General features: G+C 49.5%; 13 protein-coding genes across 13 annotated transcripts; 5 read left to right on the plus strand and 8 right to left on the minus strand.

Moving 5' to 3' along the window:
* Positions 1–529: 529 nt before the first annotated feature.
* Asppvi_003614 (uncharacterized protein) lies at positions 530–1,525 on the plus strand (the record flags this gene model as incomplete). The annotated part of the gene is made up of 1 exon (XM_043299575.1): positions 530–1,525. One exon carries the CDS (start codon positions 530–532, stop codon positions 1,523–1,525), a length of 996 nt encoding a protein of 331 aa, XP_043155510.1.
* Positions 1,526–2,586: 1,061 nt separating this feature from the next.
* Asppvi_003615 (DUF3602 domain-containing protein) lies at positions 2,587–3,137 on the minus strand (the record flags this gene model as incomplete). Its single annotated transcript, XM_043299576.1, has 3 exons — positions 2,587–2,747; positions 2,816–3,019; positions 3,098–3,137. 3 exons carry the CDS (start codon positions 3,135–3,137, stop codon positions 2,587–2,589), a joined length of 405 nt encoding a protein of 134 aa, XP_043155511.1.
* A 1,754-nt stretch (positions 3,138–4,891) lies between these two features.
* Positions 4,892–5,166, plus strand: Asppvi_003616 (uncharacterized protein; the record flags this gene model as incomplete). The annotated part of the gene is made up of 2 exons (XM_043299577.1): positions 4,892–4,977; positions 5,034–5,166. The coding sequence occupies 2 exons, from the start codon at positions 4,892–4,894 to the stop codon at positions 5,164–5,166; spliced, it is 219 nt and encodes a 72-aa protein (XP_043155512.1).
* Positions 5,167–7,556: 2,390 nt separating this feature from the next.
* Positions 7,557–8,177, minus strand: Asppvi_003617 (uncharacterized protein; the record flags this gene model as incomplete). Its single annotated transcript, XM_043299578.1, has 1 exon — positions 7,557–8,177. One exon carries the CDS (start codon positions 8,175–8,177, stop codon positions 7,557–7,559), a length of 621 nt encoding a protein of 206 aa, XP_043155513.1.
* A 546-nt stretch (positions 8,178–8,723) lies between these two features.
* Asppvi_003618 (uncharacterized protein) lies at positions 8,724–8,944 on the minus strand (the record flags this gene model as incomplete). The annotated part of the gene is given in 2 exon segments (XM_043299579.1): positions 8,724–8,844; positions 8,856–8,944. The coding sequence occupies 2 exon segments, from the start codon at positions 8,942–8,944 to the stop codon at positions 8,724–8,726; spliced, it is 210 nt and encodes a 69-aa protein (XP_043155514.1).
* A 1,089-nt stretch (positions 8,945–10,033) lies between these two features.
* Asppvi_003619 (bZIP transcription factor) lies at positions 10,034–11,287 on the minus strand (the record flags this gene model as incomplete). The annotated part of the gene is made up of 1 exon (XM_043299580.1): positions 10,034–11,287. The coding sequence occupies one exon, from the start codon at positions 11,285–11,287 to the stop codon at positions 10,034–10,036; it is 1,254 nt and encodes a 417-aa protein (XP_043155515.1).
* Positions 11,288–11,698: 411 nt separating this feature from the next.
* Asppvi_003620 (MFS transporter) lies at positions 11,699–13,348 on the minus strand (the record flags this gene model as incomplete). Its single annotated transcript, XM_043299581.1, has 2 exons — positions 11,699–12,889; positions 12,962–13,348. The coding sequence occupies 2 exons, from the start codon at positions 13,346–13,348 to the stop codon at positions 11,699–11,701; spliced, it is 1,578 nt and encodes a 525-aa protein (XP_043155516.1).
* Positions 13,349–14,840: 1,492 nt separating this feature from the next.
* On the minus strand, positions 14,841–16,121 carry Asppvi_003621 (uncharacterized protein; the record flags this gene model as incomplete). The annotated part of the gene is made up of 1 exon (XM_043299582.1): positions 14,841–16,121. The coding sequence occupies one exon, from the start codon at positions 16,119–16,121 to the stop codon at positions 14,841–14,843; it is 1,281 nt and encodes a 426-aa protein (XP_043155517.1).
* Positions 16,122–16,909: 788 nt separating this feature from the next.
* Positions 16,910–17,656, plus strand: Asppvi_003622 (dienelactone hydrolase family protein; the record flags this gene model as incomplete). The annotated part of the gene is made up of 1 exon (XM_043299583.1): positions 16,910–17,656. One exon carries the CDS (start codon positions 16,910–16,912, stop codon positions 17,654–17,656), a length of 747 nt encoding a protein of 248 aa, XP_043155518.1.
* Positions 17,657–18,136: 480 nt separating this feature from the next.
* Asppvi_003623 (enoyl-CoA hydratase/isomerase family protein) lies at positions 18,137–19,234 on the plus strand (the record flags this gene model as incomplete). The annotated part of the gene is made up of 4 exons (XM_043299584.1): positions 18,137–18,462; positions 18,514–18,624; positions 18,676–19,032; positions 19,081–19,234. The coding sequence occupies 4 exons, from the start codon at positions 18,137–18,139 to the stop codon at positions 19,232–19,234; spliced, it is 948 nt and encodes a 315-aa protein (XP_043155519.1).
* Positions 19,235–19,566: 332 nt separating this feature from the next.
* Asppvi_003624 (presequence translocated-associated motor subunit PAM17) lies at positions 19,567–20,378 on the minus strand (the record flags this gene model as incomplete). The annotated part of the gene is made up of 2 exons (XM_043299585.1): positions 19,567–19,743; positions 19,812–20,378. 2 exons carry the CDS (start codon positions 20,376–20,378, stop codon positions 19,567–19,569), a joined length of 744 nt encoding a protein of 247 aa, XP_043155520.1.
* Positions 20,379–21,064: 686 nt separating this feature from the next.
* Asppvi_003625 (putative integral membrane protein) lies at positions 21,065–22,188 on the minus strand (the record flags this gene model as incomplete). The annotated part of the gene is made up of 7 exons (XM_043299586.1): positions 21,065–21,251; positions 21,305–21,464; positions 21,533–21,584; positions 21,640–21,832; positions 21,896–21,919; positions 22,008–22,045; positions 22,111–22,188. 7 exons carry the CDS (start codon positions 22,186–22,188, stop codon positions 21,065–21,067), a joined length of 732 nt encoding a protein of 243 aa, XP_043155521.1.
* An 866-nt stretch (positions 22,189–23,054) lies between these two features.
* On the plus strand, positions 23,055–25,809 carry Asppvi_003626 (Zn(II)2Cys6 transcription factor; the record flags this gene model as incomplete). The annotated part of the gene is made up of 5 exons (XM_043299587.1): positions 23,055–23,116; positions 23,178–23,204; positions 23,277–24,661; positions 24,711–25,669; positions 25,723–25,809. 5 exons carry the CDS (start codon positions 23,055–23,057, stop codon positions 25,807–25,809), a joined length of 2,520 nt encoding a protein of 839 aa, XP_043155522.1.
* Positions 25,810–25,908: the final 99 nt, after the last annotated feature.

The raw sequence follows: 25,908 nt of genomic DNA on the forward strand, positions 1-25,908 counted from the left end.
ATTGTGGAGGCGGTTCACCAGGAAATTATATCGAGCTCTTGAGCCTCAATCATTAGAAAAGTGTGAGTGGCTCAGACGACGGAGCTGGCTGGCGCGATGCCTCCGACAACAAGTGCTAGAAACTCTCTGCGCCGGGGTCATGGCTGTATTCAATGCAGAAGCCGACGGGCCAAGGTATGTGTGATACGCGATGGCGGTGTTTTTCCAAGACCTATGGCGATTCTATCCTTGTCGATGATGCCTCTTAGCTCCCCGGACTGCATCATGTACATGACCATGACAGGGATGCCGAGAGCCTCGGCGCCTTGGGAAACGTCTGTGTCCGGACGGAGGTTTTTTTCTTCCTTGATTTATGGATCTAATTCGCCTTGATTCCTCATGCCATTGGTCCTTGCTAGGTTTTAACTGACTCGGACAGTGTGGGAAAGAGCATCCCCGATGTTCTCATTGCATGAAGCGGGATATAATATGCCACTATACGCCGTCCTGGAAATATGCACGCTCTACATCGACGCAGAATCGAGCGTCAATGGACTCATTACCATCTATCTCCGTTTTGACTTGCGTCGCTCAGCCCCAGAGCCAGATGAGTCCCACAGGTCCCAACGGTGCCAGAGACAAGCTCAACGTCCACGATCTGGAGTTGATGATGCAGTGGTGTACTACAACATACCGTTCAATCTCTCATAATAGCAATGTTGAGAGTGTTTGGCAGACTGCCATTCCACGCGAAGCAATGCAGCATCCGGCCCTGATGCATAGTATCCTCGCTCTGTCCGCATTGCATCTGGCTTCCTCCTCAGTAGGAGACATGCTCGAACGATATATGAAAACGGCAAAGACACATAAAGACCTGGCTCTATTAGGCTCCAAAGAGACGTTCACGAATATCGACCAATCGAATTGCGACGCAGCCTTTGCTTTGTGCAGTCTCCTGACCATATCTTCACTGGCGTTTCCACTGATTGCCGGACGGAGCCAGACAAACACCGCGCTGGATGATCTTTGCCAGGCTTTCCACGTTGCAAGGAACTCCATGAATATCCTGGCTCAGATCGCCGACAAAGTCAGGACCGGGGAATTGAAGCCGTTACTGGAAAAGGACGAATGGGGCCCCAAGATGCCCGACACTTCGCGGCTTGCTATCATGTCCTTATCAATGACGAACTCAAAGCTCGCCAACCGGTACCCGAAGCACGAAAGAGAGATGTTTGAGGCAACCATCGGCCAGCTGGGGGAGTCTCTTGAAAAACTCGCGCAAGGCAAGGAAGCTTCAATCGTGGCGTTCCAGTGGATGTACCACATTCCGCCGAGGTTTATAGACCTAGTACATGAGCGACATCCGTTCGCCCTGGTCATCCTGGCCCATTATGCCGTGGTTCTTCATTTTATGAGAAGCCGCTGGTGGATGGGCGAATGGGGTACACGGATCATACAACAAATAGGTCGACTCCTGGACTCTCAATGGCGACAATCCATTAGCTGGGTATTGGATGCTACCGGCTGTTATATTCCACCAACTTGATTGAAGCAAGGATTCTGTTGTCACGTCACGATCGCCGTCACTTCCGCCTAGTTGTTGTCTTAAGACACTGCAACACCCCAAACCGACTCCGCGGTCGAAGCTCATGCTTACTGGCAATGTCCGACGACAGTACCCTGGTAAGATGAGAGATCAGGGACAAGCTCACATTCGCACCATTCAAAGTCGACACTGGGGCCTTTTAGGTGTCCTTGGGTCATTCCACAGCATTCTTCCATAAGGAATTGCGCCGACATATTTCGCACCTAATGTCTTGTGCTTAGGCTGCATCCTCCGTGATACTTGTGCCCGGAGAACAGGGGGCCCGGCCCCGGGCCATTTTTTGTGTACATAGATATCAGCCGATAATGGCTCAATTACATCAACATATTCACGATAATGAGCAGCTACAGCGCTAGTAACGTGTATTATTACATTGAAATCGCTTGAGTTATGTGGAAGAAATCCACTCAGACTTTGATTGGGAAATAGTGCAGAAAAAGCAACGACGTATGTTGATAAGCATCAGGGGTCCTATTGGAGCTTCAACTAGCGCCTCCAGTACTAATGTATTAATGCTGAGATAGTCTCAGGCGATATATAGACAGGAAAAGACCGTCCAAAACTCCACCATCTCACCAAAGATGAAGAAGCTCGAGTGAATCCATTCCGTGCCACGAGAAACCAATTCAAGAAAGAAACAGCGCTTCTTCATTCGACATTTGATTTTCAAACAAGGGTATTATCCAATTACAAGAAGATATAGAAGTAAAAAAGATGGGGCAAGAAAAGAAGCGAAGAAAACAACCGACCGAGCAGGAAGAGCAAAAGACTACATCCGAGCAGGGTTCAATTTCCAAATCAACCCTGCCCAAACGCAGTTCCCAGTCATTTTGGAGAGACATCAAGCACCGCCAGCGGTACTTTTGATTTTCTCCAAATATGAGATAGGTTCGTTGGGCGTTCTGGGAGCCCATGCTGTTGACAGCATCAAACCAGGTCCAGACTTCGCACGATGAAACCAAAAAACCGTGAAAACTTCAGGATCAACCTTATATAAGGTATCACCGCGAAGATGACGAACCCGAGCGCTTCTCACTAGCTTGTTTGACATCCTTCAAACGATCCCTCGATGCTGTCCGAACCCGTTGCAGATTCTCTTCTTCCCGCTCGCGGACCTTCTTCTCTTCCTCGGGACTCGGAACGTACGCATTTGCAACACCTCCTAGAACAACCATCAGTCAGCTCAACCATGCCGTCAATGCGCAGACGAAAGGGAAAGGCAGAACCTACCCCGTCCTGTATGGTGCGGGGCTTCCTCCACTCGCTGCGGCGGCGATTCTACATCTTGCAGCTCGCGCGCGATTTCCGGGCGCTCGGGGTCATACTGGACCATGTTGCCTGAGCCGCCGCGACCGGTTGTGAAGGTATCTTGTTTGATTGTCGGCGTGATGAGATCCTTTGCTGTGGTGGGGTTTGCGGCGGAGTAGATGTTTCCTGGAGAGGGGGGTCGATGTTAGCTCAACTGGGAAGAGCAGAGAAGTGCGCTGCACGGCAGACGAGCAGATCTCTTACCTGCGCCTCCACGGCCGTGAGAAACGTTTCGACCGGCCATTGCGATTGATGTTATGAATTTGCGATCGCGCGATTGGGAACGAGTAGCGAGCGAGAGCGATGGGGAGCCCCGCGGAATTTAGCGCAGGCGGTCCGTTTTTGGAGACCGAGGGGAAGCGAGAAGACTTTTTTTTCGCCGTCGAGGGCTTGGATTGACTGCTCGTGGGGAAGAATAGGCTCTTTAACAAAGGAGCAAAGCTGGAGATTGAAATGCTGATCTTAAAAAATCGTGGCAAAGGTAAAATTTTCGCGCAGAGGTCTGGTGATTGCTTTTCTTGTTGGGATGACCGCAGCCAAGAAAGAATCCTTTCAGTCTTGCCCTTTGCCGTTTTGCGTTTGTCCCCCTCATCGGCGGAATTAAGGCATCTACTGGCTTGGCGCAAATTGTGTCCGTAGGCGTCATCTACCCTCCTCCTTGTCAATCGAGCTCTTCTCAACCATTCTATTCCTTCTTTACCTCTCTACCTTTGCCATGTTTACGCGCTCTCAGGGAATCCGAACTACAGAGTACACCGTGCAGCTCCTCTACTACACTTTACTCCAGCCCTAAAGAAATACACGGACGGGACAAAGGACCTCGGGTCGCTTTTGGTGGCTGCTCTTCGACCCACCGCTGAAATCTTTTTCCTGCGCGTGGTTCTCTCCCCCGCGATTTCCGGTCATACGTAGCCTCATAGTCGTGGACCTCCCCACATAGTGCCAAAATCTCCGAGCGTGCTTAAGGCAGGAAATGCAGGCCGTAACTTAAATTGGCCTTAAAGCCTTGTCATACATAGCCTAGCAGTGACAGGACACGCTGGGATTGCATATGGTCTGGGACCGCATCATGCCAGATGCGGCGGTCAATTTATGTTGTACTATTTGCTAATCTGAGCCACTAACTGCTGCCTATCCATATGTCGTCAATGATGGAGGAAAACGACCTTCTGAGTTCAGTTGTAGCCTTCCCCTTGGTGGGGTAAGTCCCAAGGACAGTAGAGGTCTCTGGGCTCATCACACTGACTCTGGGCTGCTCTGAAATCTGCTGGCAACAGCGAACCCCCTTTGATCCAGGCCTGCTGGAGTATTCTGGTGGCAGGCCACGACGGTTATCTTCCAGGTATGCTTGGGAGTACAGCGGTGTCTCGAAATTCTGGAAGCATACAGCAAGACACGTTCTGTCAGACAGGGTCTCCATCATTCTCCATCGTTCACCGGGTTGAGACGGGGTAGCGCCTCTCTGTCCCACAAGTACTGGGACCCCTCGACGATTGCTCTCTGGGCTCTCTCCGAGAGCCCATATCCAGACCTTGGGATAATATTGCCAATGGCAATATTGAGGCCAATGGCAAAAACTGGCTGGCCATCGAGAACGTCCTTGCAGCCGCCCCAAGCAACCACGCGTGTGGTGTGATCGGGGAATACGTGGAGGATCCTTTGAATGATCTTCTGTGGTGACTAAGGAGAGATCATTGAGAAAACCAGCGGGGAACAGGAGAATCTTGATGCGACTGGGTCGTATGTGAAGGAAATAGTACCAATCTATCGCTCGCCATATGTAGAGTGAGTGATACAGATCATCATGGATGAGAGCAGAAAGGTTCCTTCAACACACGTACCTTTTGCGAGCTCCCAACAAGGAAGACTGCCTTTCCTAAGGGCGAATTACACGTTGGTTGATGCCGGTTTGTCTAAACGCCTGGCTCAGATGAGCCTCTTCTGATCTTCGAGGACGTCGTAACGTAGTCTCAAGTTGCCGAACTCGCTTGCAAAACGATGAAGCCACTCACGAAGACCCTCACGCCGACCGCAGATGGGAACATTTCACGTAAAAGGGGCATCAGGGATGAGATCACACAGTGGTTGATTGACAATTCTGTTGTTCTTCTCGTAAGATCCTGAAACTGACACATCTAAGCGGGAACGAGATTCATGTCATCGAGGGCCTCCGTCGCAGAATCACGCAATTTCTGGAGATCGAGGTGAAGGATGTCATTGCCATTTCGCCCTGGCAAGAGGGTCGGTCCGAAAAGGTCACGTCTTCTGATTGAGATGGTATTGGGGGTGGGAGGACGTGGGAATATCGGCTGCGTAACAGGTAATAAGCATATGAAATATAATTGTATATCTTGAACATACCTCGCGCTGGTCATCCGGAGACACATAGAAAGCTTCGGAGATTCAAGGCATCCCGAGGATCTGCCTGATATCTGGGCCACATAGTCATTGTATGTTCCGTGATCCCAACTGGATAAAAGTGAATCTCCCGATCCCCTGAATGAGTGGTCATCGTCTTTGTAAACACATTCACAGAGAGCAAGGTGAGGTTCCGTGGTGAAGTATCAATTTACCTGCCAGCACAATGAGCACAACTGCTCCTTCCTACATTGAATGACATCACCTAAGCATCTATCAATTCACTGCTTTACTGCTCGTCTTTGCTTACTGTCAATATTTATAAGCTCATCAGCTTGTTACAAGATGTCTACCGTCTCTCAACACCGCAGGGCGCCTGTGGTTACTACTGTGCTAGCTGCGAATAGCTTCATCGCTTTGCCATCTGGAAGCTCGCCCCCGGTTAATCACGACCTGTTCCTCTAATGTTTTCTAATCCCCCTGGCAAGAGAAAACGGTGCATGGGAGATGTGAACAAGATCCGATAACATTATTGTCAAGGTATTCTTTGAACTGAACCTTGAGTGGGAGATCACATCTCCCCACGAGCCAGGCCTCTTCTCGGTTGGGGGAGGACAGGGGGAGCGGTCTTGCCCTTGAGAGCATTGTTACTCATGATCACTTGCTCTTCAAGGGTGATTTACCTTATGGAACACATCCCTGGGCGGCAGATCTCGTAAGGGAATTCTTCCTTGGGTATTAGTCTGCCTTGACTCGTGGTCTTTCACGAACCCACTGCGTGCATCGATCTTTGCGAATCACATCCGGTTGTTTAGCACGCGCATCTGCACGTAGGAACGTATACACTCTTAAATCTACGGCCTGGAGTACAAATTCATGCCAGCTCAGCAGCAGCCCTAATTCATTGACGAGGTCTATGCAAGGTTCCGAGCTGAACCGTTGAGGTCACAGATACACGAAGAATATCATAGTGTACTTCCAGAACGCCTTATTTTCACTTCGAACAGATTCCTCCCCGGCTGCCATTTTATGTTGTAGTTTTGCGTCTCACAATTCGTTCGTAATGTGCCAGTCGTACCTCTTGTGGTGCTGAATCAGCGCATAGAAAACATTGATTGAGCGGTAGGCTTTGCTCTTACCTCTGGAGAGAGATTCTGAACCTTTCAAGAACGTAGATACTCTCATAACAATCTTTGACACTCTTTACTAAGTCTTTAGGGGTGCCAAGAACGATTCAAACGCCGCACAAATGTCATCAGAATACCGTTTCGTCGAGCTCAAAGGGCAGATATCTTTTGAAATCCTCTTGACACTGCAAGCGTTCAGATACGCACAAGAGCGCCAGACCGTCTGTATGGCATGGGAATAAAGCAGCCCGATGAGGGGCGCTTACTCGATCTATTTGTCTTTTTGTCCGCGGGATACTGGCGTCTGTCTGTGGCGGATACCCTCTTCAGTAGTCGGCTGATTGTGGTATGTCTATTTCCCCTTCGGCCAGCCATGAATGCAACGTGGTTCATGTCAGCTGTGATGTGACAGGCATCTGGTGCTTCCTGTATCATGGCGAGCCTGCTCGGGTTCTATCTCCTGATGACGCAGTTGTTTAACTTAGTGGGGTTCCCTGTCCGTCTGCCCATCATGCGCCAAGCGCTGAGATATGAGAAGTGATGAACAGGATCATGAGTTGTCAGCTGCCGCTGGAGAGAAGTAATGTACCTCCATCCCCTGCCGCCAGCCCTTCATCTGTGGATTAGATTGGGAGCAGGCAATGAGGATTCAGGTGAGATGGGAGTATCCGCCGTCATACTATTTACCTGGTAATGCATTGAAGGAATCTCAGGCTTCTGTGCTTATTGCACGTGAAGCATTTGCCCATCACTTGAAAGACATGTCTTTGTTCAAGAAAGCGGTTCTCTCCCCGTTTGAGGACTTGTCTTATCTTTGCAAATCGACTATGGCAATGGACAAACAGCAACAATATCGCTTCCCTATTTCCCCGAGATCATACATGCATGTCTCGCCAGCTCAGAGGCTGGCCCTCATCTTTCCGATACGAGAGGCAAGCAATGCAAAAAGCTGCTCATCCTATCAATAATTTATTCGGACGGCAGTATTTCCCGTCGTTAATCATCTCATTTTATTTTCGAGCTTTCAGAGAGCAGAAAATCCGATGAATGAAGCACTTGCATTCAAATTAGGACCAGGCTATGGTAGTTGTACCCAATACACAGCAAAGACAATTCCCTTTCAGATCGCCCACAGCTGCTAACTAGAACTGCTCCGTCAAGGCACTAGTGCGAAGATTTTACAGGAGAGCGGCTCCCGCAATCAGACACACCACAGCACCGAGGCCGGCATTCATGCTGGAGGCGCCGCCGGTGAACAGTGGGGAAGAAGGACTGGCGGTGGAGGAGCCAGGCGCAGAGGGCGAGCGACTTGAGCTTGGAGGGGAGCTGGGAGAGGTGATGGTGGGCTGAGTGGGGATGACTGAGCGAGAGGTCAAGGTTGAGGTCGAGGTGGATGTGGCAGTAGAAGTAGAGGTCGAAGTCGAAGTGGTGGTCGAGGTAGAGGTTGAAGTGGTTTCAGTAGTGGTAGGAGCCGTCGCGGTCTCAGTGTGAGTGTTTGCCAGAGTGCTCGTAAGAGTGTTTGTCAAGGTGATGGTATCAGTCAAGGTTCCAGTAACGATTCCCCCACCACCAGTGCAGATCTTGTTGTTGGGGCAGCAGCCATCGCCGTCGCAATAGGTGCCTGGCCTGCAGCCGAACGCGCCGGGACAGCAGCTGTCACTAATGGGGATGCAAACATTCATGCAGGTCTTGTAGCCAGCGTGGGATTCGCAGCTAAAAACCTGGCGGGCAAGGAGGTTATTATGGCCTGCTGCAAGAGCAACAGTGGCCAGAAGGGAAGCAGTGAAGACCTTGTACATTGTAAAGATTGAGATAATAACTGATCAACGGAATGATAACAGGATAGCGACGAGCGAATGGCGTGAGTGACAGATGGTCAATAGAATTAGAGAATGGGGCAAACGAACCCACCTTTATAGTACCTGAACGCCTCAAATCTTTATACTCGGGAAGCAGCCAGGAATAGATCAGCCTCATTAGAATACAAGTGACCAAGGCAGAACATCATGCAGTCATCACGCCCAGCAGTGTGACTTGTATTCGTCAGGGAGCTGTGGTTGGATAGATGCCACAACACTAAATCAACAAGCAAGGGGAATACGAGGCAGTCCGTCCTGAGCGCTCAAGGCAAACTGCTTGCAAGCTTGGCGGTGGTCCTTCTATTGGATGGAAAGCGCGGAAGTTGGAGAAGGCTCTGCATTATCAAGAAACCATCCTGGTTGGAAATGCATTTGGGCACAGCCTATGCCCGATCATTACTTCTTTCAGGTAATTGTCACTTCATTTGTGAGTCCGGCGTGTCTGCAAGGTAGCTGTTCAATGTTACTTTGGGTGAAAAGATCGTCTCACTTCACGAAACGCTTGCTGTCCGTGGGAAGACGGACACGAGAAATTCTATCCAAGACAGAGCTCTTCCCCGAAGACTGCATGCCGACGACAACGAGCTGGGCATTTCGCAGTCGACTTCTGGTCCAAACCTTTTCAGGCTTTTAAATGCTTTGGAAAGCTCGGACTGCTTCAACTGCAGGTCGCGAAGCGCCTCGACCACGGATGTGGTCTCGCCCATTGTGAAAAGATGAGAGAAGTATTTTGTCCGTAGACCGGAACTGAGGTGGTAAAAATGAGGAAGACGAACAGTGGGAACGAAGGTGAGAGTGATGAGTAAGTCAGGCAGGTTTCGAAAGAATGTGGGAGGTTAAGGCCCAAGATTTGTAGCAGTAGATGACTTGGGAAAATTGCTTCGTCCTCATCGCCCAGGGAACACCAGGAGGCAATGGATCTTAGCTCACTCACTAGGAAGCAGTCAAGTCACGAAAAGAAAAGCTAATAACCTTACATTTAGTCAAATGAGTAAGTAGTATGCAGAAAGTAAAGCATAATGTGAGAAGTCAGGTACTCAGTAAGAAGGTCCAACATCAAGACTGAGTAATAGATGACCTGTGTTTGCCTTGTGAGAGCTGCTTCTCATTGTAGGAGATACGACTACTAACTCTTTCATTAGGGACATGTCAGGAAACAACAGGACATGCTGATGTCCTTGCAACAGACCGAGTCAGGAGTAAGTTTCTCTCTATAGACACCTAAAGGACCTGGATATGATCTAGAAAAGTGTTGAGCACCGCTGGCTGACTATTCTCACACGAATCTCAGAGATAAGCACCTCAATGAGGCTCTTGTCTTGCCATGAAGAAGACCGAACTTCACATTCCCCTCACTATTTCCATCTTTATGAATACTTGTCATCCTATTTGGAAGGCTTGGTTTATGACTTTTATCAGAAGGAACCACATATCGAGGGCTTTTGGTTGCTGGGATGTGCTAACKGTGAGAGGGGACATAATTGTCAAGAGGCCCTTTGGCAAGCGACTGACTTGCTCATCTAAACAATGAAGATGCCATTGATTGAGATTTACATACGCCGAGTGTGATGGCCTCGACTTCGAGCTCTTGGGGACAGGAGTTCTCAATTCCCAATTCCAACTCTTCAATGCTCTTGCACAAAGCACAATGTCCTTTCAAATCCTCTTGAAAATCTGTTTCATCCACAATGGACTTGGAACGAGTGGGTGTAAAGTTGCTGTCTATGGCTCCTGGAATCCCGCAATAAATTTGGCCCTGCCGTCAAGAACAGATGAACTGACGTGCCATAGCCGATTTACTCTGGTTCACTGGGAAGAATCATCCGAAACCTTAAAGCCTCGACATCCAGCCCTTCCATCAGCTCCGGATATCTATCAATAAACTCCGACGTTAAGCCCCATCCGCTCTCACGGGTAAACACTTCGAAAAACTCCTGACGAATCTGCAGATTATCATCCGCATCGCGCTCCAGCATATCCTTACCCCACGGCCAGCGCACTTTGGTGCAACAGCCCATATAACCCATGAGTTCAGCGAAGTCGTACTTAGTCCAGTTCCTGATGATATTGACCCTCAGCTGCGGCCAGATTATCATATCTAATGATGTCGGGTGACCCTGCTGGATCTGCGTCATGACTGGTTGTTGGAAAGGTGCCAGACGCGCAAACGTCGCGGGGTTGGGAGAGACACGCCATTTACTGTAGACATAACCAAGCCAGCCCAGTGCGAGGCACTCCGCGTCGCGAATTGCTCGCCGTCGAATTGCACAATGGATCTCGTTGGCCAAGTAGTTGCGCCGAGTCCCGTGGAGAAGGTCTAACGGGGCTGGGACAGGCGGACAAGCAATGACGAGTTGAGGACGAGTGAGCCATGGCGCTGTGGCTGGCACCAAGGACGGATCATGCCCGTACTCGTTCATTGGGACCAGACACCAAGCGGGAACAGTGCTAGGCAGAGCCTGGACAGCGGAAGAATGGGGTAATTCCGGCAGTTGAATGGCTGTGGGTATGTTTGGTACAATAGCTTCCACTCGTTGTACACCGTTGAGATGACCAAGTCCAGGATCAGCCCCAGCATACTCTAGAGTCAGCCCAGTCGTGCGAGTGAAGGTCTCATTCTGGACATTAAGATCTGGAATCTCGAAGTTGGCGACTGAATTTGGAGTCGCTGCTAATTCCTTTCCCCTTTGATCGCACTGACATGCAGTTCTCGGATTGACGACAGACCCTACATTCTCTAACCGTCGCGGTTGCTGGGATGTCACCGACGAGGCTGCTCCAATCTCATCTGCATCCCAGGACGCAATCATGTTTCGCAATCGGTCCTGTCGAGCTCGCAACAACTCATTTTCCCGACGAAGGCTATCGACAGCCGTAAGCAGCTGCTGCATTAATGAAGCTCCATGATGCGTCTCACAAAATTCCACCCGTTCTTCGAGGTATTTGATACGGTTCTCTCGTTTCTTTCGAAGATTTTCTTGGGCTCTCCTGTCTCGGAGACGTTTCTTTTCCGAGGAAGTTAACGATGCGTTATGGCGGTTTGATACCATTATGATCGCTTAAAGAGTCTAAGAACATTTTGAGCATATGCCGAGAAGATAGCTGGGAAGGTCAAACTTTAAGGAGTGTGGTTATATGGACTTAGATTTACGGTCCCGTTAGGCTGGGAATAATGGATAAATCTATGCATGCATAAAGAATTGTGCACGGCATTCATGTGACTACCTGCTTTCCGGATGTTATTTTGTGGCTGTGATTTGAACATGAATTGTCTCTATATGCGATTTGTTGATATTCAGAATCAATGTCTATAAGTCTATTGAAGCAAATGAATATCCGTCTCGCTGTCGTCGTCGAGCAACACACGAATTACATATAGAACCAAACCAGCCACTCGTTTTCACCACCATATCTTCCGCTCGCAGTCAATCAGAGAGCCGGCAAGCATCCGTAATTCCCCTTTAAGCTTTCCTCCCATCAAAATTGACTGGAAACTTCTCCCTAATAGCCTTGCCATATCTGGTGAAGAAGATTGGGATCGGCACAAAAGCTAGAGCAATGAATCCCAGCAACGAATTTCCCCACCCCAGGCCTAGACTTTTAAACATACTAGGCCCAGCAAGGGGCAGCAACGCACCGACCAATGATCGTGTAGCAGTCAAGATGGCATTCGCGGAAGCCGCATACGCAGGATAGCAATCGATGATATACGTCTGGATTGGCATGAACAAGCCCATCATCGAGATACCAAACGGGCACATGCCGATGATAGGCACGATCCAATGCACATGCTTGGCTGCCGACCATCCGTACCAGAAGAAGCTCACGGGCAAGAAGCAAGAAAAGAAGATCATGGTGGGTAAGCGCATCTCAGGCTCAGACTTGCCTCCGTTCTGTGCTGTCATTTTCATCAAGATTTTGTCACTTGTGAGTGCAATGAGCGCCAGACCGACAAAGAAACCAATGCCGATGCCTAGGTAGGCGAGTCCGGAGAGGCCCGTAGTGAACCCGTATTGCATTTGGAAAACTGCGGGGATGGTGGTAAAAAAGAGATATAACAGAGCGTAGATGAGAGACATGTAGACTGAGAGCAGAAGAACGATGGGCGACTTGAAGAATAGCTGCACAGGTCGCATAAGCCCCAACTTTAGGGTTGACGCCACAGATACGCCTTGGCTGTCGGGTTCGTATGCACTGCGCAAATCTGTGCGACCCAGCTCCTTGGCCAGTTTTGCGGTCTTCCAACGTATAAGCACGGGAGCATATGTCTCGCGGCTCAGACACTCGATTCCGAATGAGATGACACCGCTCGCAATCAATAGTATCCAGAAGATCCAGCGCCAGCCGATTTCTTCACCGATGAAACCACCACAAATAGGCCCGACGACGGGGCCAATCAGCGGACCCATGCTCCAGATCGATGTTGCCATTCCGCGTTGCTCGACAGGGAACAGATCAGCAATGACACCAGCTCCGAGGGTAATGCAGCCGGAACCGCCTACTCCGGAAAAGAGTCGAAACACAACGAGAGACTCAATGTTGGGGGCGAGGGCACATCCGATCTGCCAGACGACGAAAAACCAGTTGGCGCAGCTGAGCACTATTCTTCGGCCGTAGATCTCGCTCATAGGTGCTATAAGCAGTGGACCGAACTATGACTTTCTCATTAGGCTCCTATTCTGCGTGTTCCTCGGCAACAGAGTAGATCAGACGGATTTACTCACCGTGTAGCCAATCAAAAAAATTGTAATGCTGAAGGAAAGTAGCGTCTCATTTGTGACCCCGAGGTCAACAGCCACATAGCTTGCAGCGGGGGCAAACATGCTCGACGCAAGTGGTGAAATAAGGGTGATAGAGCTCATTAGTGCCAGTAGACCCCATTTTTGGCCTGAGGAGAAATTTTGGGGATTTGCAGGGTCATTTTGTCCATCCCATCCGACAATTCCACGAGAGAGATCTGTTTCTGGGAAGCGTTTGGTCTCGATGTTCCGCGAGCTGATTGCTTCTTGAGCAGATGTATGGTCTTCCTGGAGTGACGGTGCGGATCGCTTTGTATAGTCGGTTGGAGAGGGGCTGGACGGCCGGTTCTTTTCGAGGTCTTCCATACCCATGGAACAAGGGCCCAGGTAAAGAATAAGGAATATAGTATACAAAGAAAACTGCAATAAGAAAGTTGACGCAGATCAAGGCCAGGAATGGAAAAGGTGGTTATCCAGGATGAGAAACGTCTTTGACCAAGACGGATTGAAGATGGAAACGGAAGACGAGAAGTAGAAGAAAAAGCCTAAGAATGACAAGAAAAACAAGACTCATACCATGAGAGTTTAAGGCGATCTGCAATCTCCTTATAAGAGGAACTACTACATGGTAGGAAGTGATCCGAATATCAAGCATAAGTGCATAACTATGGCTGAACTCGTCTTATGCGTATAACTGGACCCGTTATGAATGAGTACGACGGCTGGATCAGCAAGGAGGTAAGCAGATCCATGGTCTATTGCGATTCCATATATTGGCTTCTTACTCTAATCGTGCTTCTACCAGTCACATCATCATGGACATGTGCAAGATCAAGATCAAGATCTGACCAACGACTTAGAACTCTCTGGTTGATTTGAGCGAGTTCAAGGGATACATGGGTATTGAGATGAAATGCTGGCTGCTGCCCTGAGAGCCATCGGTATGGCCATAATAGTACGGAGCACATACTTGGTAGTTCCGTCAACCTTAAAAGTCAGGTAAACGCTGATTCAGTTCCCCACATCAACATCTAAAATAACCAATGAACATATGCACAGCTGTGGACCACTGATTCATCGCTGGATAGCCATCACCTCAGAAGGCTGAGCGCCTGAGACTCCCTACAGTTGACAAAGGCTGGTGCTAAGGTGTAATACTAATCAAAAACTACTTAATAATCCAGTCCAGATGCTGCATTAATCAAGTCAGGAAGCTCATATGTTTTGTCAGGCTAATAGCATCTAGTTGTTTAAATCTGTGATATCCTGCATACGTTGTGCACATCCTTATATACCCAAGTAGCCTCGAAGGTTGCTCGTTGAGGGACTGAATAAGGTAATTGCAGTTCTTAGCTGAGATATCACAGCAGTTACTGTTATATTTTAGTTTCTGTGAGACTGCAGCCGAGGATTGCCTTCACAATGATCCCATTGAGATCATATAGAAATGTGGCCTTATCATGATACAGAAACCACTTCCTTAGGTGGAAACCTTCCCATCGAGGAGGGTTACTCAAGGATGGTGAGCAAAGGGAATATCCCGTTATGGATTATGTATCCATGTCAACATCGGGAGAAACACCCGGCCAAAGCGTGCATCGAGGTCATCCGACGAAGCAGTCCCATCTATATGACGGGGCTTTGACCTTGATGTACTGCTGCACAGGTGAAAGTGGTACTGTTTAACGTCTAGCAGCGTGGGTTTTATAGCGGAGATTGGAGATATTCGGAGTAGCTTCTCAAGAGGGTCAGGTGTACGTCAGTCGGCCAGGGATTCTGAGGACAAGGAGAAGATGGTGACAAGTGTCGACTCTGAACCCGCCTCAACCACTCTGATATCAAGCTCGAGAAATTTTGGCTTTATTCAAGAATCATCCGGACCAAACGGCGGCTGATACGCCTTTTCGAAGCTCATACTCCACACACCGTGAGCGCCTTTGACGGTATAAGGCCCATCCAAACCATATGACTTGCGATTTTCCTTGTACGAAGCTGCACCAACATGTTGCATTTGTGATGGCGACATGGCCCAACGGTCCAATCCTTCCTGGTCGGCCAAAATCTCAATGGCACTGTCTACGGGCTCCGGTCTCGTCCTTTGCAGCTCCTCCAGATGGTCGATCAGCATTGGCGCTTTTTCTCGAGGAAAAAGAAGTGCTTGCGAGCAACATCCGTGACTGTTCATGAGATGGACGCCGGGCCGCATGGGTTGCACTGTCACACGGCCCGCCAGGAAATATAGGCCAATAAGTAGGGGAACAAACAGCAGACAGACTACCGCAAGGAATGAGTTCGTCAGTATCCCTTGCATAAGCCGTGATCGTCGCCTCGCACAGACACCTGTCAGTGCCACGAGTGAGATAACCGCAAGGCTTGAGATAAGATAAGTGGGCCACTCCTCCGTATTCCAACCCAGGAACTTTTCTGTATAGAAGAGGCGCAGGTACAGCCAGTCCTTGATCTTCCCGCGAGACCTCCAATGTTTGATTGTCTCTAGACTTCTCATGGTATGACGGTACCACTCCCTTTGTGCTACCACGTCGTCCTCTAGCAGCAAAATCCAAGACGCCTTCGTGCCCTCGTAACAGGATTTTAGAGAGAGCTGATAATCGATAAGAGATTTGTCCTTTATCATATTCTCCCTCTCCCATCGTTCCATCTTGTCCACATCAGCGCCCGAGTTCTTGTAGGTGAGGATGCGATCGATGACATTCGAAGCCCATGGTTGCTGATAATCTGGATGATCGGAAGGATTGCTAAGCGCAAAGAGCACATGAACCACGATGTTTGCGCGCTGCTCCCGCGATAAACCATCGAGTAGCGAGCCAACGGCCGTATCGAGATTCTGCTGTATGGGGCGCTTCACGGTAACAATACCCGCACAAATAGTTGGATCGCGTCCTCCTGAAGCGACATTTTGAAGCGATTGTTTTCGTTGTGCGCTTGACTGGTTGAACCGAGATATGAAGTGCCGCGACTCTAGAATTCTCCTGACGCTGTAATGCGGCCGATAGCCATCCTCCGGTCGGAAAAAGTACGAACCAGGGTCGCGCGCGGAGTTAAAATGGCAAAAGATGAGGAGAAGAAAATAGAAAACCGCGAAATAGACTAGGAGACGTCTCTGGATTTTGTTAAAAAGGAACATCTCGTCACACACATGATGAAAGTAGTGGGATTACTGAGGAAAGTGACTCGATCTGGGGAACACGAGGAGTCAGTCAGGCTTCCACCTTGCGACAGGAGCAGGAGAAATCCGCCGCGAAAATACCCTGAGACCCTGAGCCCAACAGGGTAAAGGATCACCCAAATATGGAGCAATACATTGTGCTGGCTGAAAAGCCAAGAGGACCTAACTTCCACTGTTTATGTCTGATTGATTGGTTGTGTGGAGTGCCCGAGCCACGGGCCCGAGTCCTCGATGATGACAATTCGGGACCAGCAGCCAATCTGGTTCAGGGACGGTTAGGGGTTGTTTCACACTGACACTTTGCCAGTTGACTCGGCTTGTTTGGGGCAATTGTCCAATATCCAGCATCATTATTGTGGCTAGGCGTTATGAAGATACGGAAGAATTCCCTATTAAAAGAGTGATACAGAGGATCTTGCCTCTGAGATATTGCTGTTACGTATTAGTGCCATCGATCATAACTTTATGTTAACTTCACTGACTAGTTGATACGATGCTTAGAGAAACTAGACAACATGCTTAACCGGAACGAGTTCTTGCAAGTTGCAGCTGAGGCAAGAATGCCTAGGCACTTTCCTGTAAGTTGTATGTCAGGGCTCATGCTATCGCTTGATACTTAGGTACCTTGTCTTTAGCAGGCAGCACTTAACATTGGCCGCACGTGGGCTGCTTACCCATCATCTTACGCCGGGGACCAACTCATATTTTAAGCCATTGTCGAGCCGACCATAGTGGTCTCAGAAAGTATGTCTGTCTCAGCTTGTTGTCTGAAAGGATTCGAATGGGAGGGCACTCCTACGGGGAGAACCGCAAAGCTTGCCAACAACGACGTCTACATAGTGGGGGACAACCCGGATGTCGCCATCATCGTCGTCCACGATCTTCTCGGCTGGACCTTTCCAAATGTGCGCTTACTAGCAGATCACTATGCCCACGAGGCCAACGCAACCGTCTACATCCCCGATTTCTTCGGCGGCGAAGTCTTGCCGTTCGAGCCGATTCTTAGGGGCGAGTGGGAGAAGCTCGATGTCCCCGGTTTCGTAGGGAGAAATTCCCGCGAGACACGAGAGCCGGAGATCTTCGACTGTGCTAGGGCTCTACGGGAGAAGTACAAGAAAGTTGGCGTTGCGGGCTTCTGCTACGGAGGATGGGCTGCTTTCCGCCTAGGCGCAAAAGAACATCAGCCTCGGCTCGTTGACTGCATCACGGTCGGGCATCCGTCGCTTTTGACGAAGAAGGACATCGACGAGATTGCAGTTCCAGTGCAGATACTCGCCCCAGAACACGATCCGGTCTACACTGCCGAGCTCAAGCGATATACGTTCGACACGGTTTCCAGACTCGGTGTTCCGTTTGATTATCAGCATTACCCCGGTGTGGAGCATGGCTGTTTGACTCGCGGTGACAGCAACAAGGCCGGGGAGCGTGAGGCGATGGCTCGAGGAAAGAACGCTGCTGTCAGCTGGTTTGCACAATGGTTGCACCAATCGTGATGCCTACACTGGGTTATCAGCTCCTACCTTAGTATTGTGTATCTGATGGCTTCTGCTGAATTTTTCCTGTCCTTTCCCACCATATGAGACGATATTAGTAAGAGTTGTCATTATATTCCTCTCTTTGTCTAAGAAAGCATAAGCCATGCCTTCGGATAATAGGTACTGAAAGAAACGTAAGTCATCAGGACTCGACGATCTGGATCATGGATCGCCCAGCCGAGACCCGTTTCTCCGCATTCCTTGCGGGGCAACTTTGAACGGCATATCGCAGCCGGACTGCCGAGGCAGCTCGTCCATCCCTTACTTGGGGATAACATCATCAGAATCCCATGTTGAGATTATATCATCTAAGCCAGCTCACAATAACCGATATGGGCTGGAGGGATTCAGTGCGTATAAAATCGACTGTGCAGTAACTGAGAGAATCTTCACCGCGCAGCATAGTCTCTTACTTCCATCATAATATATACACCGAAAATGTATCCCAACCCACCACCAATTGCCATTTCCACTTCGTATGAGACTCTCCAAACAACCCACATTAAGATATCCCACTACCCAGCCGGCTCCCCCACCGCAACCCCAGTCGTGATCGTCACTTTGGACCGCCCCGACAAGCACAATGCCTTTACACAAGTCATGGCTGAGAACCTGGAACGGGTCTTCGGCATGTTCGACCTCGACGAGCGCGTAAAGGTAGTCGTGCTGACCGGTGCGGGAAAGACCTTCTGTGCCGGCGCGGACTTGGAGATTGGGTTTGGCGGCGGGCGAGAACGAGAGAGGACTGCGGATCATCGGGATAGGTTGGTTCAGTGCCGTTGAAACGAGAGGATCTAAAATTGACCAGCCATTAGTGGTGGCCGAGTCGCTCTGGCAATCCACAGATGTCGGAAGCCTACGATTGCTGCTATGCAGGGTTCTGCTGTTGGAGTTGGCATGACCATGACTCTCCCGGCTGCGATAAGGTAGTGTATTTATTGCGGTTCGTTAAAGCAATGAATACTAAGTGAAGGCAGGGTTGCCCATGAATCGAGTAAATACGGCTTCGTCTTTGCCCGAAGAGGAATCACCATGGAGTCTTGCTCGTCGTACTTTCTCCCCCGTCTGATCGGATACTCTCGGGCGATGTTCCTCGTCTCAACAGGGGGTGTATACCCGCCCAACTCAAAGCATTTTGATGGGTTGTTTGCGGAGACTCTACCCGAGCGAACCCAGGTCCTCCCACGAGCTCTGGAGTTGGCTGCCGAAATCGCCAAGAACGTCAGCCCAATGGCTTCTGCGCTGAATCGAGCATTAATGTGGCGCGGACCTGAGTCCCCCGAAGAAGCGCATTTGCTCGAGTCGGGGGTCTTGTACCATATGTTTGGGGCTAAGTAAGTAGTAGCCGTCGTATTTGAATCTCCATACTCATCGTTGGACAGAGACCAGAGAGAAGGCGTTTCGGCCTTTTTTGAGAAGCGCAAGCCAAACTTCAAGGCAACTTTCGAGCATGATGGGCCTGCGAACTACCCGTGGTGGTCAGAGGCGAGCATCGACCCACCAGCAAAAGCTGCCAAAGAGTCGTCTAAGTTGTGAACAGATGCCCCCTGCTGGTCGTTGTAATTAATCTGTATCTCGTGAGCACACCGTATATTGATCAAGCTCAAGGTCCTTGTAGGAAGCAGATATGAATTTGAATAGCTTATATTTTACAGGACAGAGATGAAATGCTCCTGCCGACAGGTAGCCTCTGTAGCGGAAGCAGATCAACGTGGAAGAGAGAATCATGCCGATCGCTCAAAGACTGATGTAGACAACTCCACGCAAAGCTAACGGAGCTTAGATGAGAATTGAAGCACATCGAGAGACTGGAATCCAATGAAATTGCCATATCGAAGAAAGGGACATGCTAGAGTTGATTTATACAATTAGAGGATGAAACTGCGTCTCTTGCGGTTGTAGGCCCTCTGATCCTTCAACCATTGCCGGTAACCTTGAACACTACCGATCTTCTCCCCATAGTAATCTGGCACAGGATTGGCAATCGAATTAGACGAGGGATCGACACGGAACCGCTTGATTCTGTTATAGAACTCCTTCTCTCTCTGACCATTTGTTAGCACAGAGCAAAACCGGTAAGAGTCCCATAAAACACATCACATCAAGAACTCACTATTAAGAAAGCTGGCTTATACTTGCGATAGACCAGCCTCCAGACGGCGTTGCCCAAGAAGGGGCCCGCGAGCCAACCGACCGCACCGCAGGCAGCGGTCGCCAATCCCAGGACAATGAAGGGATCCAAGCCCATCACCTGCGCGCCGAGGGACTCGAGATCCTGTTCGGAGAGAACCTGTACTCCAATAATTGTACTGGCCATCGAGGCGATTATCGACGAGGCGAGGGTGTATCTGCGTCGAGAGGCGCGGAGTTTGAAGAAAGAGTTCCAATCGAGTTTGGCGGCTTCGGCGCGGGATGCATCTGCGGCGGTCGAGTTGAAGCGAAAAGCAGTATTGCGGAGAATGGGAGAGAGACAAATGGCGTTTGTCTGAGGACGAGGCGATGGCTTTAAGGGGATGCGTGTGGTTGATGTGCTGGTTGGTCTTGCCTGTGTTCTGAGCGACATCTTCTGGCAACATTGAAATAACGGCGTGGCGCTGGGCAGAGGGGAAGGAGAGGCCAGGGCAAACCGACCACTGAGGGCGGCCGTACGCAATGTGACGTTCATCGTGGTGAGGTGCATCTTAAGATTCTGGATGTGTGGAGTGTTATGGTCGCAGAACACTAGGTACTTGATGGTTGAAGAGGTGCAGCGAACAGGCGGAAGAAGCTATGCCTGTGTTATGTAAGCAGGGTGGAGCACATAGCCTTTTTCGACAGTGAGGTCACTGGTGGATCGTCGGTTCAGACCCTTAAGGTTTAGATACTGCAAAAGGAGAATAGAAAATACTAGAAAACGACTATGTTTTTACGAGAATACATGATTACTAGKATATTTAGATCGGATCGTTTGGCGTATATTCCGCTCACAAAATACATCTATAACTTCTCCCACAACCGCATCCAGGCGATTCCCTAGTTGCTCAATTCTTATCGAAGTATATTGTACCACATACGCTCTAGGCGATCAACGTCTCCGCGATGAGTAGGCGTCTTTGATTGGGAGACTCCGCGAGTCGTATCCTAGAACTGCTTGTTGTCACTCCCATTGTTGGACGGCATCATTCATATATTGCTGGACCTCTTCTAATGATAATCTAAGTGATTCAAACGTCTAGACCTGTATATGCGCGCTTGGGTGGAGCGATATTTACAAAGCTCCAGAGAAGAAACCCTTGATATAACTGAATATTCAAGGGGCACTTAGCCGTCTATTCATGCTGTCGTATACTGAAGCCCAGAAACCACGCCCAGATAGCCTTCTGGCGATTAGAGACCGCCATTCTGCTTCAGAGCACCAGGGCGAGACCGGGGTTTTGAAGCTGTCCCAAAGCCATTGACACGTCCGTAGAGCCATTTCAGGGTTGCGGTGCTCAGAGCCATGACAATGGCGCTCATCACAAAAAGACCCACGCGGCCTTCGAAAGGCACCTGCTCAAAGATCGGGTACGGGTACCTGATCGTTGTTAGTAACCCCCTACTCACGACTGAGGTAAGTATGTAACGCACCATCCGTTGTGATTATAGCATCGTTCAATCCAGATCCAGTAACCAAACGCGATCGTGCTTGATAGACCAAGGGCTGGTACGATACTGATTGTCCATGGAGGGGAAAGAAGTAGGAGATCGATCAATAACACAATGGCTGGTACAGCGTGAAAACCAATATCTGCAGAACGATACGATATTAGCTCAAGGATCCATCTGAGCAAGAGACGGAGCAGCATGTAGACTTACCAGCGTGCATTGGAATATAAGCCCAGTCCGGTACCACCAAGCGCTCGTCGATCTTATAGTCTTCGTCAGGAGCGGCAATGTGGGTATAACGGTGCTCGATAACCCACCATGCGAAGACTCCAGTATAGAACACTAATAAGCACCTCCATCGGAGCGCTACAAATCGACAAGAGGTTCTTAACGAGAAATAGCCGGGCGGACAGGGTCAGATCTGCCAACAGCGCGAAAGCAAAAGTGAGAGTCGACAAGGCAAGCCCGATAACGGTTAGATACTGAAAATGCCAACCATACGCTTCGTTACTGCCGAGCATTCAAGGTATTAATATGCGGGAATTCCGAGCCTGTGGCATTGGAAAAGCTTACGCGCGATTTGGATTTTCATGCATACTGAGGTATTAAGTTAGTCCAATAACCACCCCGATACAGTTCCCTATCATCATCGTGAGGATATATAAAGAGAACCCGGGTCACCCACAATTTGAATGAGCCGATAAAGCTGGCTAAACCGATTAACTTGAGCAACGTCAGCCATGGAACAAACACCCAAGGGAACAACGTCCAAACGGGCACAAGCTCACGTGGACCAAGGCAGAGAACCCCCGGGAAGGGCTAGACATCCGTTGGACAGGATGTTTCGCAACCAGGGAGGCGGCCATGGTTAAGCAAAATATGTTTCAGGGTCGAATTCTATAAAACTGAAGATGACTAGGTTAAAGATACGATTTTACTGAAAGTCAGCACAACAGAAGCTGATGATGCTGACCAGATCAACCTGCGTCATCAGACCCCCTGTTACTAGGCATCCGACCAGCACCGACGCTAACCGGATTGACCACTAGCCATAGCTGCCCGGAGATGCTGGCTAATAACATAACTGGGTTATCAGTTGCTAGGTTCAGCTTAGCAGTTAACAGTCTAGTTCAGCCATTATCAGCTCCAGTTATCGTCTTCTCCACATTTGAAACTCGGAAAGCGGGACACGATTGATCGAAAGTGCCGATAACAGAAGTGACCAACGAGCAATGGCCAAGCGGATTGATTATTTTGGGTTTATCTGTGATTCTGCATCTCTATCTGCCGTTCAGTATTATCCAATGGCCCATCTTCTCCGCTTTTCCTCGTGGTCTTCCGGTTTCGTCTCTTCTCTTTGTTCTCTCCTTCCAGCAATCTTCTCCTCAGCGTTGCCAACTGGTGCTCTCGCTACCCACTTCACGCCTTGTCAAGCTCGGCTGACTGTGGTATAAACAAGCGTTAGTTCGTCTATCGAATTCCACGGCTCGATGAGGAAGAACACCAGGTGCGGGTGTCTTATAGATTATCGCTACCTATCCAGCTGGACCAAAAGATCCCCACGACGGAAAAAGTTACCGATTGTCATCCTCCAAGTGTCTTGAGGTCCTATCGTGTCCGTATGGCGGCCATACTTTGCAGAGTACGAGTTATCGATTCATCCAGTCGCTACTGCTATTTTTCGTCAGATCTTTGCACTCAGCCAAATCACTCAAGTCGCACTTGAAGTGCAATGCCTCGTCCTAGAAGGCCCGGTGCACCTGAGCCAAAACGAAGATCCCGGAAGGGTTGTTGGTAAGGAATCTCGGCCTCACCCATTTGTATTTTGTCCTTTACTTAATGAACAAGTATCTAGGCCGTGTAAAGCGCGGAAAGTCAAATGGTATGTTTTTATTTCCTGCTACTTTGCCTCTGCTCCACATCATCAGAATTCTCTATCTAACAACGACTTTAGTGACGAGGAGAAGCCGTCTTGTCTCAACTGCCGGCGTCAGAATGAGAATTGTGACTATAGTATCAGGTTGAACTGGGAGGGTAGAACAAGGCGGAAATCCTCCGTTGACTCTCCAAGTTCTCAGTCTAGTGGTCACTCTTCTCATCTCCTCTCTTTGGCCGTGCTGCCTTCGGATTTCGCGCAGTTGGATTCCCTTGGATCAGGTCAAGGAGAAGGCAGTCCAAAGGAGTTGACTCTACAAAGCACAATTTGGGCTACGGCTTGTGGATCATCTCTCGTAGCGGAGACATCGTGCTCTAGGGATCTTGAGAATGGCCTTGGAATTCTGACCTCTCCTGCTTATTCCGGTCATTTGGGCAATAGCTTCCCCTATATGAGTGATAATAGAACTTCAGTAGGAATAACGCCATCACAAATGAACGATACGATCAACTCACGGCCCGATACGTCGACACAACTGATGACAATGCCACAGGAGTCGCTTTCATCCTTCACTTCCTCAACCCTTCACCCTTCTGGAGACGTTGCCTACCCGGATACAAGCTTGAGTATCGGGACTTCTGCTACCCTAAGCTTCTCACAGCCCTCCATTCCATCACCGCTCTCGTTCATACGACAAGCCGCCATGGAGTCCCATCCATTCATACGCCCTCCGTTAGTGCATCCGAGTCAGACGGGGAACCGAGGAGAGCGAAATTCTGTCTCAAGTGGATCGCGTAGTGATTTTCCCTTTGACACCGATGACGACCAGCTGGCAGGAGGACTTTCTCCGCGCCGCCGATACTCATTCGCACATTCAGATGTTGTCGGTCTAGATTCTTCTAGTGCAGTACGAATCGAGACGCCCATAAAATCTCCCGGCTCCGGTCCTACGGAGACTTATTTTACCAAGATCATGAATGGCCCTATTGCCTCAGAAGACTACACGTACAGCTTGCGACGTGATGCTGAAGGCATTTATCAACGTGATATATATCAGCCCTTTGAGCTTTCATCCTCGGAACAGAAGTGGTATGCCTACTTGACTAGTGTGACTGATAATTACGGCCTCGACCATGGCCGTCCCGACTTGGATTTGAACCAAATGGATGATCATTCGGCTATCGACATCAATTACGCTTTGGACCTGATCAATCCAGAGCGCCAGACTCGCACTACGTTCGAATCAGCATGTTCTGACCATCGACTCGGAAATAATGTTGGACGCGGGTATTATGCATCCCCTGTCCCCATCAACATTCCTCGGTACCTGTCGCCATTGCCTTCGACCTTGGTGGAAACACCCATCAATCTGATGTACTTTCACCATTTTCTCAACCATACAGCCAAAATGCTGGTTGCACATGATTGTGGGGACAACCCGTTCATAACGGTTTTACCGTCAAGTACGCTGCTTTCAATCTCATTATTGGTGATATGGCTGACAGTAGATAGTGGCAATCGGGGATTCCAATATCTTGAATTTGATGCTAGCCTATTCCGCCAGCCACCGAGCCAGATACTTGAACCACCCGGAACCCGCTAACAGGATAGCACACTGGGTCAGCAATGTCTTTCCAACCTTGCGCATAGCACTCGAGGATCCGGACCAGAACATCACGGACAATCATCTTGCGGCCGCCATTATGCTCTTGTCTTTGAAAATTATTTCGCCAAGCACGTTTGAAGTACCAATTCCGTGGCAAAGCCACCTAAAGCTCGCTCGCGATCTTTACCTTGCGCACGGAGTGCAGATGGCGTATCCTGGGAATCGAGTCGGGTCTTTCCTTTCACGCTGGCTGGAATATATTGATATCATGGGATCCCTCTCCTGCCGAGACAATGAGCCGCCTCTTTTTCTGTATCAGTCGGTTGTCAGTGCATGCTCTACCCCTCCGGCAAATGACGATTTCTTTATCGACTGCTTCACCGGATACACAGCAAAGACTGCATTGCTGCTGTCACGCTTGGCCAAACTAGTTCACCAGTGCGAGAGAACCCGCGTTGGTAGTCTGATTGGTGTTGATCCTGACCAGAGGCCTTCGCCGGATATCGTTGTTGAAGCCGAATCATTGCTTGCCGATTTTCAGGTAGCCGATAATATGGCACGGATCAACAGCCGACATCACCAGGAACCTGTGTCTGCGGACATGTCGGCGATCGATCGATCATTCCGATACGCTGGGCTGGTTCACCTTCACCGTCGCGTGCTCTGCAATCCATCAGCATCCGCTCCTGTATTAGAGGCTCTGGACGGTTTACTCGAAGCACTGCGGCAACTTGAACCGGGTGCATCTGCCGAAGTCGGAGCATTGTTTCCACTTTTTACCGCTGGCTGTGAAACCCGAGAGCTACAACAACAGGCTGATATAATGGAGCGAGTCAAGGGGTTAGAGAAGACAGGCTTGAAGCAGGTACGCGATCGAAGAATTTCCGTTTAGCGCAATAACTAACACTTTTGTTGCAGATCCAAAATGCTCGTACGCTCATGCAACGTTGCTGGGACGAAGACTTGCCGTGGAGTTCTCTGGCGCAAGGAGAGTTCTTGGGATAGCCTGAGGCTTTTATTCCCACGAAAGCGCAGAAGTTTAGGAACAATAACTGAGACAGTTATGAGTAAATATTTCTTGGTGAACCGAGCTATTCATGGAGA

Source organism: Aspergillus pseudoviridinutans (assembly GCF_018340605.1).
Source record: "Aspergillus pseudoviridinutans IFM 55266 DNA, scaffold_2, whole genome shotgun sequence".
In the NCBI taxonomy this organism is placed as follows: Eukaryota; Fungi; Ascomycota; class Eurotiomycetes; order Eurotiales; family Aspergillaceae; genus Aspergillus; species Aspergillus pseudoviridinutans.